This window comes from Odocoileus virginianus, chromosome 14 (assembly GCF_023699985.2).
Source record: "Odocoileus virginianus isolate 20LAN1187 ecotype Illinois chromosome 14, Ovbor_1.2, whole genome shotgun sequence".
NCBI classification, from domain to species: domain Eukaryota; kingdom Metazoa; phylum Chordata; class Mammalia; order Artiodactyla; family Cervidae; genus Odocoileus; species Odocoileus virginianus.
In genome coordinates this window covers 33,951,338-33,966,637 of record NC_069687.1, presented here as the reverse complement: position 1 = coordinate 33,966,637, position 15,300 = coordinate 33,951,338, and the positions used below count along the sequence as shown (strand labels likewise).

At 32.4% G+C, this 15,300-nt stretch overlaps 1 protein-coding gene across 3 annotated transcripts in view; it reads left to right on the top strand.

Annotated features, from left to right (window-relative positions):
- The window catches only part of RICTOR (RPTOR independent companion of MTOR complex 2), a 123,722-nt gene that overhangs the window by 84,150 nt on the left and 24,272 nt on the right, over positions 1–15,300 (top strand). For all 3 annotated transcript variants that reach the window (XM_020869379.2, XM_020869378.2, XM_020869382.2), the window contains exons 16-28: positions 1,549–1,649; positions 3,392–3,557; positions 3,843–3,944; positions 4,067–4,113; positions 5,578–5,713; positions 6,106–6,305; positions 7,481–7,607; positions 8,006–8,170; positions 8,340–8,416; positions 8,854–8,932; positions 13,056–13,165; positions 13,605–13,692; positions 14,912–15,004. In XM_020869379.2, the coding sequence (XP_020725038.1) occupies positions 1,549–1,649; positions 3,392–3,557; positions 3,843–3,944; positions 4,067–4,113; positions 5,578–5,713; positions 6,106–6,305; positions 7,481–7,607; positions 8,006–8,170; positions 8,340–8,416; positions 8,854–8,932; positions 13,056–13,165; positions 13,605–13,692; positions 14,912–15,004 (1,491 nt within the window). The remainder of the gene's footprint in view (positions 1–1,548; positions 1,650–3,391; positions 3,558–3,842; positions 3,945–4,066; positions 4,114–5,577; positions 5,714–6,105; positions 6,306–7,480; positions 7,608–8,005; positions 8,171–8,339; positions 8,417–8,853; positions 8,933–13,055; positions 13,166–13,604; positions 13,693–14,911; positions 15,005–15,300) is intronic.

The window sequence follows — 15,300 nt, the reverse complement described above, 5'->3', positions numbered from 1 at the left end:
TGAAACTAGGCAATTTTAACAGTGTTAACTTTGCATTATCTCAAAAACATAAGTTTGCATTTATTTGGCTGTATATCTTTGCATTACAAAGAGCCCTTGATACTTTGTATCATATATACATAGGCTAGTTTTTTAAATGGAAAAAATATAAAGTACTGAATACTCACTTTCGATGTTGACATTTTGAGTCCATAAATATCTTTCTTTAGAATCTTTAGAATGACTTCCTACCTAAAAATTACAAAACTATAGATATTACTTCAGTCAGCTAGGGATCGAATTGATAATAGTCAGTGCCTCAATTTTAGAAAACTTTGTGAAGGAAAAAATCTAAATTTAACTGCCTTATTTGAACATGTACTTCTTTGTAAACTTACCATTTGAGGTTTGTTTTGAAAGGTGGGAATCTTTTTGGAGGGGACATGGTTTTATGACATCAGTAACTTGTGGAAACAAGGAGCTAGCCAAGTGATCTGATCATTTTCAACTCCTGGCAGATGAAGCAGTGAGGGTACTCTGATCATTTGCAAGTTAGAAATTTATATTTCTAAGTCTGTTAGTTAATAAGTGTGAAAGTCGCTCAGTCATGTCCAACTCTTTGCAACCCCGTGGACTGTAGCCTGCCAGGCTCCTCTGTCCGTGGAATTCTGTAGGCCAGAATACTGGAGTGGGTAGCCTTTCCCTTCTCCAGGGGATCTTCCCATCCCAAGGATTGAACCAGGTCTCCTGCATTGCAAGTGTATTCTTTACCGTCTGAGCCACCAGGGAAGCCCATTAGTTAATAAAATACTAAATAAAAAGAACCACTCTGAACTCATTAAAGAAGTAACCCTGTGGCAAATCTTTTGAAATTATGTTATGGCTTGTTATTACTGGCAGATTATTTTTTGTTTTTATAGTTGTGTTTGGTCTCCTCCATCACCAGGGTTTTTTCTATATAGAAGTTCAGCTTTGTGAGTGAGGAAAAGAGAATTAAGCAGTTTAATGATAACTGTCTTATCAGTAAGTTATTTAGCCACTTGTTCTGTTAAGCCCATCTATGAAAGAATTAATATTGCAGATTTTGTTTGGAAAGCAGAAGGCAAGTTTCTTATTTTAAAGATTGTTGGAATTATGAGACAAACCTTTTTTGAGAAGCTGGCTTTTAAACCTAAGAGGTAAACTCGTAAATTATGATATTGCATCCAGCATTTTAAATCCTACTTTTAACATAACATTATAGCACTGAATCTAAGTTTTGACCTATCATCCTTTTACATTATTTAAGAATTGAGTTTAATTGGGTACCATTTAAGATTATAATTTAAAGTTATGATAAAGGATCTATGGAATTTAGAGTTTTATTAATGTAATCTGAGCCTGTATCCTTGTATTTGTTACATGTCATCCTTGATGAAAGTAAATAAGATAAAAATAGTAAATATGTATTAGAAAGTAAATAATTAACTTCATAAGTAAAATCTCAGTCTTTAGCATTGTATCTGTGGATAATCTGTAACATAAAATACTCTTTTTCAATTTTTTATAAAATACTATTTTTCGTTTTAGGCAAACACAATTCTTCCTCATTCACATAGCCATCATTTGCACTGCCTGCCAACCCTAATGAATATGGCTGCATCCTTTGATATCCCTAAGGAAAAGAGATTGTAAGTATCCACGTTCTAGCAAAGTTTGTGCCTAGTATATTTAATAGCCACTTAGATGTCCTTATCTTCTTTTTAAGAAAGTAATATATATACGTTATTCCTGAGAATTATTTTAGGGAAGCCTTTGGATAAGAGGAAAAATTGTAGTTTTTAAAAATAATTTGTATTTTAGGCTACAAAGTATTTTGCCTTGGTAAAGTCAGCCTTTTCTCACATGTTTCTGGACAAGGACATAAAATTTCTACAGGATCAGTAAAAATATTGGGATTGTGAGTTTTTTGGACTATTGCATGTTTTGAGCAACAATTTAGTCTCTTTCTCAATATCTAAATTGTATCAGATTAAAGCACAAAGACTGTGTCATTTTTTTAATATGTGGGGTTAAAAATGTTGAGGAGAAAAATTTTGGAATTTAGTAGCCCATACTTCAGGCATTGAAGTAAGCTAAACCCTTAATGCTGAAGGAAATATTACAAATACAGAATTTATAAACTAAAGTATGGTAATACAGCTGTAACTCTGCTGGAATTTGAGGACTAATAATAAAATATAATTTAAAATGTAAGGTGGAGGAGCTTGATTGTATAGTGATAATAGAAATCTTTTTTCATCTAATTGTGTCTCATCCAGGGATGTCTTTTTTTTTTCTCTTATGATCAGAAAAATTTATATATTTAGGTTTCATTTTTTTTTCATAAACTTTTAAAATGTTCTTCATAGGAATTTTTGTTAAGTTATACTACAATTCTCATAAGTTTAGTTAGCTTTATTAACTTAAAGTACACATAAGGGCCTCACTATAAATAAATAGTATTTTTTTTATTAATTTAAAATCTACCAATGAGAATACTATATTTAACAGATTGAAGTTGTATATAAACTGAGGGGCATTAGGGATCATCAGTTCTGACTTCAGGCTTACATTGGTATTGGTAGCATTCAGCTCTTATTTTAGTAGTTTCTTCATGGAAAAATGTACTTTCTCAAAGCCTGGTAAGACCTGAACTCTTGAGTCAGCTTATGGCCATGGATTTTAGCATTCATCAGGAATTCAAATTTACCTTCAAAATTCCAATAATAATAATAGAATTTTTTTTTGAGCTTGGTAAGCTGTCTTTACTGATAAGTACTTGCCAATCTGGGCACATCTCAAGTTTTTACATTTTGAATCCAGTTTGTATTTATTACAATTTCTGAAGTTGAGACTTGACTGCCACCAAATTCTTGAAAACTGTACTTTATACATACCACAAGAAGGGAATTAAAAATAATTTTTAAAGTATTCCATTTACAGTTGCAGATTAGTAGGGAAAATAGAGACTGTTCAGTTAATATTGGAATCATTGGTTATCCAACCTCATACCTTAAACAAAAATCAGCTTCATATGGATCAAAGCCTTAAATGTGAAAAGCAGAGTTTTAAAATAAGAAAATATGTAAAACTTCAGTTTGGACCTTGAGGAGGGAGTTCTTAAAACTAACATACAACTGTACCACCACCACTGTAAGAAATAATTAGTATGTTTTGTTGAATCTGAATAATTAGTATTTCTTCATACAAATCAGCAGTGTTCTTTTTTTTTTTTTCTTGGTGGTTCCAAATTTGATTAAATCATTTACTTCTTAGTAACAGTATCTAGCCTGCATTTCTGTAAGTTTCAATAGAATAATTTACCAAAGTGATCTCTTTAAAATTATGCTATCCCTCCTACAGTATTAATTGAATTTTTTTCCTCATTTAGGCGAGCCAGTGCAGCTTTGAACTGTTTAAAACGCTTCCATGAAATGAAAAAACGAGGACCTAAACCTTTTAGCCTTCATTTAGATCACATTATTCAGAAAGCAATTGCAACACATCAGAAACGAGATCAGTATCTCCGAGCTCAGAAAGATATATTTGTTCTTAAGGTACTGATGCAGAAGATGTGATTTTTACTTTAATTTCCTAATTCTTAACCACTGTATTTTAGTAGGCATATACATGCTTGAGTTAGCAGTTTTATTGATGCATATGGATTTTCAAAAAGCTTCTAAGTTTTATAATGATTGGGCAGTTAAGCTGAGTTTTTATAACTTTTTAAAGAACCTTGATAATTCTCCTTAAATGAAAAGTTTTTATTTTTAAAATTTCAACTGCTATTTGATGTAAGGCCAGTTTTTCTTAATTTTTCTTATTATTTTCTGGTGATTTAGGATACAGAGGAAGCTCTTCTAATGAACCTTAGAGATAGCCAAGTCCTTCAACATAAAGAGAATCTTGAATGGAATTGGAATCTTATTGGGACCATTCTTAAGGTATGATAGGATACTTCTTGGTAATGGCTTGTTTGTTTTCATTTTATTATTCATTGCAATTTATCATAATTATATGTTTAGGAATTAATAAGTACGTAATATAACATATTATGTTTTTCTAGTGGCCAAATGTAAATCTAAGAAACTATAAAGATGAACAGTTGCACAGGTATGTAAGAACTGTTTTGCATTTAAATGTAAAGAACTTAAATTTGGATTATATTATGTCTGATACCTGTTAAAAGTAATAATTGATGTTTTAAACATACATTCTTACTTTTTAATTGTTGGTATTCAGTAGGTACATACTATATATATATTTTTATACATAGCTTGTGTTTTATAACCAAAATGCATTAACTAATTTTTTTCTGGTTATTTACATTCTGGTTTTAGTTTTGGAACAAATGAAGTACTTAAGATAAAAGTTTTCTCAAATCAATAGTATCAGCCATGTACTAATCCTGGCCCTAACATATGAGAATGATATATTAAGAGCATAATATCTTCCTCTCAAAGAGATGGGCATTTTAAATATTCTAATTTCTTTTGCATGTGACTTTGGAGGGTTATTCATTCTTCTTCCTCTTAACACTGCCCTCAACCAGCCACACCTTCCATAAAACAGCTTATGTTTATAGCATATGCAGTACTTAAAAGGGTATTATGCTGTTTTCTAGTACCCCATGCATTTTTATTCCTTCTGAGTTTAGATTACCCAACCACCAGTGTTGATTTCTTTGAGTAAGAGAGCTTTTACTTTATGTTTTTGAGAAGTTCATATCATTGGTATTATTATTGATTATTATCATCTCTTCACATTTTGAGGAATGTATAGAACATATAAATTACGTTGGGATAAAGAAGCATAGCACTGACTTTTAAGACTTGTGAGAACAAATATGAAGTCTCATTCAACTTTGTTTCTCTAACTCCTAGGTCTGGCATCTTTATTAGATTGGATAATAGTGTAGAAATTAAATTGAACTAAATTAAATGGAAGCTTAGAACATTATGTTGAAAATTATAACATGAAAATATCATCCATTGCTTTATAAATTCAGTTGTTTAAATTTTACCTGAAGCTTTTATGGTTGACTTTTTGCCTAATTGTGAAAAACTGACAAAATCATAGTGTAGTAACATATTGTGTGCAGTTATCTAGTATACGTTCATAAAATATAGTAGAAGAAAATTTATATATTCTAGATTAAAATAGGGTTTAAAAAAAATCTAACAGTAAAATAAAATGGATACTTGTCATAAAGAAAAAGAAGAATGAAAATTTATATCCAGGTGGTTTCATCATATTTATCCAACTGTGTACCTTCTAGAAGTGTTATGTTTGCATTTTTCCTGCTAGCATATTTCTTCTCCACTATTTTCTATCAGGCATCTCACCATAAAATTCTTATTTCGTGAAGATATTTTTTATAATGAAGGGAATTATTAGTGTGTGTGTGTGTGTGTGTGTGTGTGTGTATGTGTGTAGAATGTACCAAATGTGTTTATTAAATTTCTTGCTATTTACCCCAATGGTTTAAACCCAAAACATATTCAAAAGCTATGGTTAAGATTTTAAAATAATTGTTTGGTTTATTACTTTGTTGCTGATTTTTTATTTTAATCTCAGGTTTGTACGAAGACTACTTTATTTTTACAAGCCCAGTAGTAAGTTATATGCCAATCTGGATCTGGATTTTGCCAAGTCCAAGCAGCTCACAGTTGTGGGTTGTCAGTTTACAGAATTTCTTCTTGAGTCTGAAGAGGTAATAGACACTTTGAATATTTTCCAGAGCACATGTTTTTCACTGAATTTGCCCCCTTCCTTTTATTTTTGAATATGTATAAGCTATATTTAGAGACATAGAATGAGCCCAGACCTAGATTTTTATCCTTAGTCACTAGCTGTTTATGTGACTTTGGGCAAGTTATTTGCCTTCTAGAAGAGCTGGTTTTCTTTTGGTAAAATGGAAAATAATACCATCTCATGCAGCATTGTATTGAATGGGATTAAAAAGAACAAATACTCAGAGATTAATGTCTGTTATTAGTAACTTCATTATTATTAAATGTTTTGGATTTGATTAATTGAGTTGATTTTTCTAGTTGTAGACACTTAACTGTTTCTCTAGCAATATCCTAATGTATTTGCTTTTAGGATGGGCAGGGATACTTAGAAGATCTAGTAAAGGATATTGTTCAGTGGCTCAATGCCTCTTCTGGAATGAAACCTGAAAGAAGCCTTCAAAATAATGGTTTATTGACTACTCTTAGTCAACACTACTTTTTATTTATTGGAACACTTTCTTGCCACCCTCATGGCGTCAAAATGCTGGAAAAATGCAGCGTATTTCAATGGTGAGCATTCCTAGATTCTGTCTCAATATATACCTAAACTTTATTTTTAATGTGATCAAAAAGGGTATGCTTTTTAGTCTGTGCACCTGTATTTGGTAAGTTTTATTGTTGTTCAGTCGCTCAGTTGTGTCTATCTCTTGGTGACCCCGTGAACTGCAGCATGCCAGGCTTCCCAGTCCTCCATCTCCCAGAGCCTGTTCAAACTCATGTCCATTGAGTCAGTGATGCCATCCAACCATCTTGTCCTCTGTTTTCCCCTCCTTCTCCTGCCTTCAATCTTTCCCAGCATCAAGGTCTTTTCTAATGAGTCAGCTCTTCTCATCAGGTGGCCAAATATTGGAGCTTCAGCTTCTGCACCAGTCCTTCCAATGAATAAATATTCAGGGTTGATTTCCTTTAGGATTGACTGGTTTGATCTTCTTGCAGTCCAAGAGACTTGCCTGTGAGTGTCCTGGAGTTTCCGGTGGAAGCATGGGTTGACAGTGGCCTGCTGCAGAGTCAGGGACACTTACTACAACAGTCCTGGGAGCCTGTTGGCATAAGTCCTTTTGAAGGGGGTCACCATTACTGCCATTACCCCTACCATAGTTTTGCCTCAGACCAAACAATAGGGAAGGATCACAGCCTCACCCATCAGCAGAAAATTGGATTCAAGATTTGCTAAGCTTGGCCTTGCCACCAGAGCAAGATCCAATTTTCCCCACAGCCAGTCCCTCCCATCAGGAAGCTTCCACAAGCCTCTAATCCTCATCTGTCAGAAAGCAGACAGAATGAAAACCACAATCACAGAAAATTAGCCAAACTAATCACATGGACCACAACCTTGTCTAACTCCGGTGAAACTATGAGCCATGCCATGTAGGGCCACCCAAGATGGATGATGGGTCATGAAGAGTTCTGAAAAAATGTGGTCCACTGGAGAAGGGAATGGCAAACCACTTCAGTATTCTTGCCTTGAGAACCCCACAAATAGTATAAAAAGGCAAAAAGTTTTGTTAAAATGCAAAAAAATTTTAATTAGAGTTGTCTTGATGCTCTGATGCTTTTTTAAAAATGGGATATTTCTTAACTGCTTTCTTTTAGAAATGCTTATTAGGAAGTTTAAAATATTTGTTGAATTAATGAATCAGTACAGTAATTTCTAGTAACCTTTATTATTTTCATCATTTTTTTAGTTTACTTAACCTTTGCTCCTTGAAAAACCAAGATCACTTGCTAAAACTGACTGTTTCAAGCTTGGACTATAGCAGAGATGGTTTGGCCAGGGTCATCCTTTCCAAAATCTTAACAGCAGCCACTGATGTGAGTATAACATAGGCAGTAGAACTATAAATTCATAACTAGTTAGTTCAGTATTTTATAAACTTTAGCCTAATAAAATTATACATTTTAAGACTATCGGATGGAATTTGAGTTTACTTTTAAATTTTAGTTTGTCCAGAGAACTCGACTACAGTACCCATATTTTTATATAAAGAGAAATGCTTTGAAGCAGTTAGATAGATACAGTATTTTATTATACTGGGACTAAAAAACATGTTTGTATCAAGGGCTAGAACTGTCAATTCCAGTCTTTCTGCCCTTTTCAAGTGTAAAACTATTCTAAAACAAAGTCAGATGGACTGTCTATAGTGAAGTTTGAATGGTGGTGGTTGGTTTTTGTTTTTTTTTTTTTTTAATGTTCTCATTTATCTTTTTAGGCCTGCAGACTGTATGCAACAAAACATTTAAGAGTATTATTGAGAGCTAATGTTGAATTCTTCAATAATTGGGGAATTGAATTACTTGTGACCCAGCTGCATGATAAAAACAAAACTATTTCTTCTGAGGCCCTTGATATTCTTGATGAAGCATGTGAAGACAAGGTGAAGTTTCATCTTATGATAAAATACTTAGACATGAGTTTTTATGAAAATATTCAAGTTTGATAGAAAACTGTGGGAAATTATAATATATGTAATATAGTGGTTTTGGAAATAGAGAATTTACTGTCTTCATGCAGTTATTAATTTGCCTAATAATTATTTATTTTAGGCCAATCTTCATGCACTTATTCAGATGAAGCCAGCTTTATCTCACCTTGGGGACAAGGGTTTGCTTCTCCTTCTGAGGTAAATTTTAAGAAAATTTTTCTTGTAATTATGTTTTCTTTTGTGTGCTCTCTGGCAGTGTGTATTAAAGCTGGATTCAAATCTGTAAAGGAAGCACTCTAAAGAGTTTAGCTTTTAACTTCTGAAAGAGGCCTGTTTTAGAATATTGGGCATTCTTTAGTACTGAAACTCTGGCTTTTCATTGTTTTCCGTAGTGTTTCTTTTTCATTTCTATGTGTCCTCATTCTTTTCATAACATTTTCTTTACTGTGGTTGGATTCATGTTTTTTGAAAAGATTATAAAACTATTTGTATTTGAAATTATAAGATAATTGACTTCTTTAAGGCACTGTTCTTAAAGTCTTTGGGCTTAAGTGTATTTGGTTTGAGATACTTGAGCTTCTTAAACAATTTTTTGTGAGACCCAATGTTAAACTGTTGCCTGTTGCACTTTACAGATTTCTCTCCATTCCAAAAGGGTTTTCCTATTTGAATGAAAGGGGTTATGTAACAAAACAGTTGGAAAAGTGGCACAAGGTAATTTTCTGTTGAATAAGTTTCAGTTTGTATGTTTTTATTTTGGAAAATAGATTTGAGGATTTTGAAATTAAAGTTAAATATTTAAATATTCATATGAAGTCAGGTCTTAAAATTCTGTTACTTATTTATATTCATACTTATCCATTTTTTAAGCTACAGTTATTTTATAGTATGAACTGTTGATTTTGTATGTTTTCTGTTGAAATTTCGCTTTCAGCTTTAATCTACTGGCATCATTTGTCAACCCTACTTACCATCGTCATTTCTTTTATTTTGGGTTCCTTTTACAGCCCTTTTGAACTGAAACAGTTTTCCTAACTGAAGATTATAAAACAGTTCTACCAAGCAGATATAATAATCTAATTATTAAACTTCATTTTAGGGTAGACTTTTCATAAATCTGAGAGCAAACTTCTTGCTGTTGTACATAATAGGGAAATCTAGGAAGAAGGGACTAGTTTGAAGGAATTGGTTATCTCTTTAGCTTTTCTTTAGCTGGTCATCATTGCAGCTTCAGTTAACTTGAAGCATTATAAATCATCAAAGCATCTTAGAAGCTCATAGAATAATCAGTCCTAACATAAATGATTCCCAGATTTTCTTTTATTGAATTCAGATCATTGTTTATATTGTCTGTGTTGAACCATATTTCATAAGATAGTCTCATTTAAAAAAAAATAATGAAACTATAGTTATAGCTACCAGAGGTGGGATGTGGGGTTAGAGGAAATTGGATGAAGGCGGTCAAAAGAGACAAACTTCCATTTATACACTTATAATAAGTACTAGGGATATAATATACAACATGATAAATATAATTAGCTTTGTTGAATGTTTTATATGAAAGTTGTTGAGTAAATCCTGAGAATTCTTATCACAAGGGAAAATATTTTATTTCTTTAGTTTCGTATCTATATAAAATGATGTATGTTCACTAAACTTATTGTGATAGTCATTTCAGATGTGTGTAAGTCAAATCATTATGCTGGATGTACACACTGCTGGATATCAATTATCTCTCAATAAAACTGGATGGAAAAGAAGTATTGTAACTGTAAAGCATACAACTTCAGGCATGGAGTCTTTCAATAATTGATGAATTGGAAAACTGAAATAAAGACATAATAGTTTCATTCCCTAAGCAGAAGATTATCCTCACTTTTAAAAAAAAGTGAAAATATCTAGGAATACCGAGACTAGTTTAGAAGCAAAATTGGTAAGAGCATGAACTTCAGTGGTGGTGAGGTTTGATAAAGATACATTTTCTGGGCATTTTTAAAATAAGATGTGAGAATTCATAAACTGATTGGATATAATAAATGAGGACTACTTGACTCTTATGATTTCTGATTTGAATGCCTGAGTAAGTAATGGCTCATCATTAAGAGATTGTGATTTGCAAGATTGAGGATACTAAATTTTGAGTAAGTTGAACTGCTATTGCCTATGGGATGGCCAGTGATGATATCCAGAAAATACTTGGAAATGTGGATCTGGAGCTGAAGATGGCAGTTTGGAGTTGTCAGTGAATAGTAGTAGTTGAAATTTGAATTGAGTGAGATCACCAAGGGAAATGTAAAGAACAAAAAAAATAAAACTGGTAATTGCTCCCTAGAGAACACTCTGCTTTAATGAGGGGAACAAAAGGATGGAGATACTGAGGAAAAATTATCAGAATGATTTCACTAAAGGATGCTTCAGGAAGGAGAGACCAGTGGTATATATTCTTGAGAGAGGTCAGATAAGGTAAACACTAGAAAAAACACTGTTGAATGTGACAGGTCATTGGTGAATTTTGCCAGAGCAATTTCAGTAGAAAGTTGCAAACAGGTGCTAACTTGCAGTTATAGTGAGTTTAGCCAGTAAATGGGAGGTGTAAAAACAAAGACAATTTATCTCACAAATGAATTAGCAAATGGGAAATTAATTAGTGAATAGTGATTGCCTACCATTAAACTTAGAGCTTTTCAAGTATTACCTCATTTAATCCTCACAGCAACTCTGTGAAATGTTTTCTATTATTTTTGTTTTGTGAAGGAAAATGTAGAGGCTAAGATGAGTAACCTAATTTATCCTAGGTCACAAAGCTTGAAAATAACAGAGCCAGTGGCGCTTTTTGATTCCAGAGCCTTGATGCTTTTTCCTCTATGTTTGATTTTCTCCCAGTAGTTTGCACCATGCCATGATAAAGTTGACACTCTTTTTCTAGGTAATAAAATATTCAGACCAGAATCATACTGACAATCCACTCATTTGATTTAAAACTTTCTCTCCTAGCCCAGGCTTCGTACAGACTTAGAAACCTGCAATAAAAGAGGGGGTATGGTTCATTTCATCACTTTTTATTGTTTATCTCCTCTCCATTTACCAGCTGCAGATTTAGGGCCTCTCCAGCTTTAGAGCAGGAGGGAGAGATGGAGGAAGGGATGAGAATTCATGGACAGTCTTACCCAGCTGATGCAGTTGTTACCTGGGGCTGTTAGTTTTGGGGAGGGCAGATTTCAAATGTTGATTTTTCTTTTTACTCAGGACTCTTGTTCATAAATTCCTCAGACTTCACTCTGGAGATCTCTCATCTGTAGTTCCTTTGACCAGAGAAGTGGCTCCTCTGGTTGCTTACTTACAGTACCTCCTAGTATCTAGAGGTATACCCTCATTTGGGGTCTTGTCCGTCTCTGCCTCCTTGAAGCAGAATCCTCAAGATGATCCACACCAGAAACTCACTGCATTTCACTGTTACAAACCATACCCCTGGCCTTTGCTTGTGTGTTCCATATGGTTACCACTGGTCAAAAAAAGACTAGCCAGACAGTACCACATGAATGTAACTATTCCTGCATAAAGCTCAAAATACTTGCCTTAATTTGTATTTTTGTACTGAGATTTTCATGTCTAGAGGAAGTTATGGTAGTGTTATAGCAGTAGTAATAATTTGGTTTGCTGATAATATAATTAGACTATTACATTACTTTTGCACAGTAAAAAATCTAAAAGAAAAGCAGGAAAAGTAAGTTTTTAGAGTCTCTAAGTAGGGAGTTAAGGTAACTCATCAAACTGAAGTAGTATAAAATGGTTTAAAATGAAAAATATCTCCCTGCCCCCTTACTGTCTTTTATGAAGGTAATGTTTGTTAACATTTTGTATACATTTAAAGATGTTTTATACATCTATAAGTATTTATTCTTCAATTAAAAATACAGATGAATTCATTCACAACTGTAAATAGGACTGTATTTAATTTTTTTCTTTAGCAGTATATGTGAGATATCTTTCCAGAGCTGTGCATTTAGAACTATCTAATTCTCTTCAGTGGCTACATAGTAAATTATATGACTGTACCCTAATTCTTATTATCACACTTGTATTTTGGGCACTTACATTGCTTCTAGCTTTTTAGTTTTGTAAACAGCATTTGCGTTATATTCTTGCATTTTTTGCATACTTGTGCAAATGTATTTGTTGAGTGAATTTCTAAAGTATAATTGTTGAGTCCAAAAGTATATTAATTTAAAGTTTGGATAAGTACTGGCAAATTGCTTTTCAGAGGTTCTACCAATTTCTTCTGAACAGTTTAAAGTGGAGATCTTTTGCAATGAAGATGGTAGTGTGATTGCCTGTCTCAGTTTAAATTATTTGACTAGAAGTTTTCCAGGTTTTAATTAGAAATATTTTTTACATTTGACATGATTTAAATCATTGAAGAAAGAGATACTATTTTTCACCAAAAGGTGCTAAAATGATAGAACTCAGTTAATTTCCTTTTAAATCTTCAGGATTTAATATCAAGAAACTTTTTGTTTGTTTGTTTTTAGTGAGGAAAGGAATTCAAATAAGATGAAAAACAAAAATTTTAACTTAATTTTATGGACCCCAAAATATTAATTGAAAATGGTAAAAGAGTATAAACAGAAAGTTTATGGATATGGTAGAACATTTTTGCATTCATAATAGCTTGTTATATCTATGCTCTTCAAAAATTTCTCAAATTTCCTGAACAAAGAAAAAGATGTTCATTTTTCTTTTATTTGTGCTTCCAAGATTTGCTAGGTAACTAACATATTAGAGATTTAGTAAATGTTGTTATGGTAATATATATAATTTAAACAATATTATTTTCCAGGAATATAATTCAAAATATGTTGACTTGATTGAAGAACAGCTTAATGAAGCACTTACCACTTACCGGAAGCCAATTGATGGTGACAACTATGTTCGTCGGAGTAACCAAAGGTATAGTCCAGTTAATGGAATAATTTATTGCTAGTCCTCAAACATAAAATTTAAAATCATGTTGTTATAAATCATTGTTTTTTAAAGTTTTCTGAGTACTTGGATATTCTTACACTGACATAGGAAAAGTCTCTTTAAAGCACAGCACTGAATGTTCAAAATTTCAGTGGCATTCATAACTTGCATTCCCTGACTTGTAGAGCATTTAGATCCCTTCATGTTCTAGCCCTCGTCTGTCTTTCTGGTCTTAGGTTTCTTTCCATTACTCTGAAACCAGCTAAACTATTATTTTTCTAGAAGAAATCTAATGCCTTTCCACCTCCATGTTTTTATTCATGCTGAGTGATTGTCTAATTGTTTATCTCATATTTTAAGTCATTCTGTAATTAGTATGTTTACAATGAGCCAGTAAGTTTATCAGTCATTTTTATCATACCAGATTACAGCGTCCTCATGTCTACCTACCTGTACATCTTTATGGACAACTGGTACACCACAAAACAGGCTGTCATTTATTGGAAGTACAGGTAAAAACATAATTTGCTTATTTTAAATAGCTACGGTAATAGAAAAAAGTTAATGTTACTAAAGTGTTAATCTTTACAAAAACTTCTCAACAGCCTTAAAGTCAGTGGTATAATTGCTTTTAAAGCTCCATCTTGTAACTGACTTTGGCATTCTGTGCTTGTAGTCCTTACACACATAAACAGGCTTGCATACGTTTCCCTGACTTACAATCTTTTGCATATGTAATTTGTTATGTAGAATAAGTAACCCAGTCAAGGTCCGAGTTCTTTTCCTTTCTAGTTTGTTGGGAAAGTTCATCTTCTTAGTAAAAAAAAAAAATGCTGAAAAATTGAATTTCTTCATTCCTCTCATTGGAAAATTAAACTGAACCTGAAACATACTCAGTTACCTTTGGTGAGTAACAAACAAAGTATCAGCTGCTATTTGTTAGTATCTAACTACTCTCATATACTTCATGAAATATTGGAGGCTTAGGCAACCAGCTGTTCTTTGAGTATAGCATGCACATCAAATTTTGGCTGGGAATACGTCCTGCTACTAGGTCTTTTCAATAAGTATAACCATTTTCTTATTTTAGGAATAGTTACAGAAGTATTTGTGTGTGTTTCTTAACAGTAGTAACCTAGATGTTCAGTTCCTTTTCATATCAGTATTCATCTCAAGAGCAAAAGTTTTATGTAAATATACTCCATAATTTCATGTATTTTTATATTTTCCATGAAGATTATTGAGGTGTGTATCTTTATATTAATTTTTTTTAATTTGCTGAAAATTTAAATGATTTTGTCAATGTCATTACCTCCATAGTATGAGAAGATCTAGTTGTTAATTTATTATTTTCTTTCTAAAAGAAATAATGATAATTAATGGCTAACATTTTATAATACTAAGTCCCAAGTACTTTGTTAAACTTTATATGTAATAATTCATTAAATCATTAAACTTTATGAAATAGAGGCTATTATTATCCCTGTTTTAGAGTTCAGGAAGTCAAAGCATGGGGAGATAGAGTGACATGCTGAAAGCCACTTGCCTGATAAGTTCCAACAGAGCCCATGTCCTAATGCTGCTTCTTAAGAAATTTTGCATAAAATTATTTTAGGATTTTAAATATATAGAAATTACTAAATATAAACCTTAAATAGATTTTAATATACAATAAGAAAATATGTTAAAAATGTATTGTTAATCATATGGCATTTTTTTTCCCTTCTCCAGAATATTATTACGGAACTCTGTCACAATGTTCGTACACCAGATTTGGATAAATGGGAAGAAATTAAAAAACTGAAAGCATCTCTTTGGGCCTTGGTTTGTAATAAACACTTCTATGAAATCTTCTAAATTTTTAGATTTTTTTCTCATTTTCCCATTGATATTAAATAAAAATTATTTTGTTTGGAATTAGTTCTTAGATTAGTATTCTAAAGCCAAGATTGTTTCTGCCCACTTAAATATTAAAAAGTAAATAATTAAACTATTGTTTTTCTTGATAAAAGTAAAGTGAAGTTGCTCAGTCGTGTCTGACTCTGCAACCCCAAGACAAAAGTAAAGTGAAGCTGCTCAGTCACGTCTGACTCTGCAACCCCATGGACTATAGCCTACCA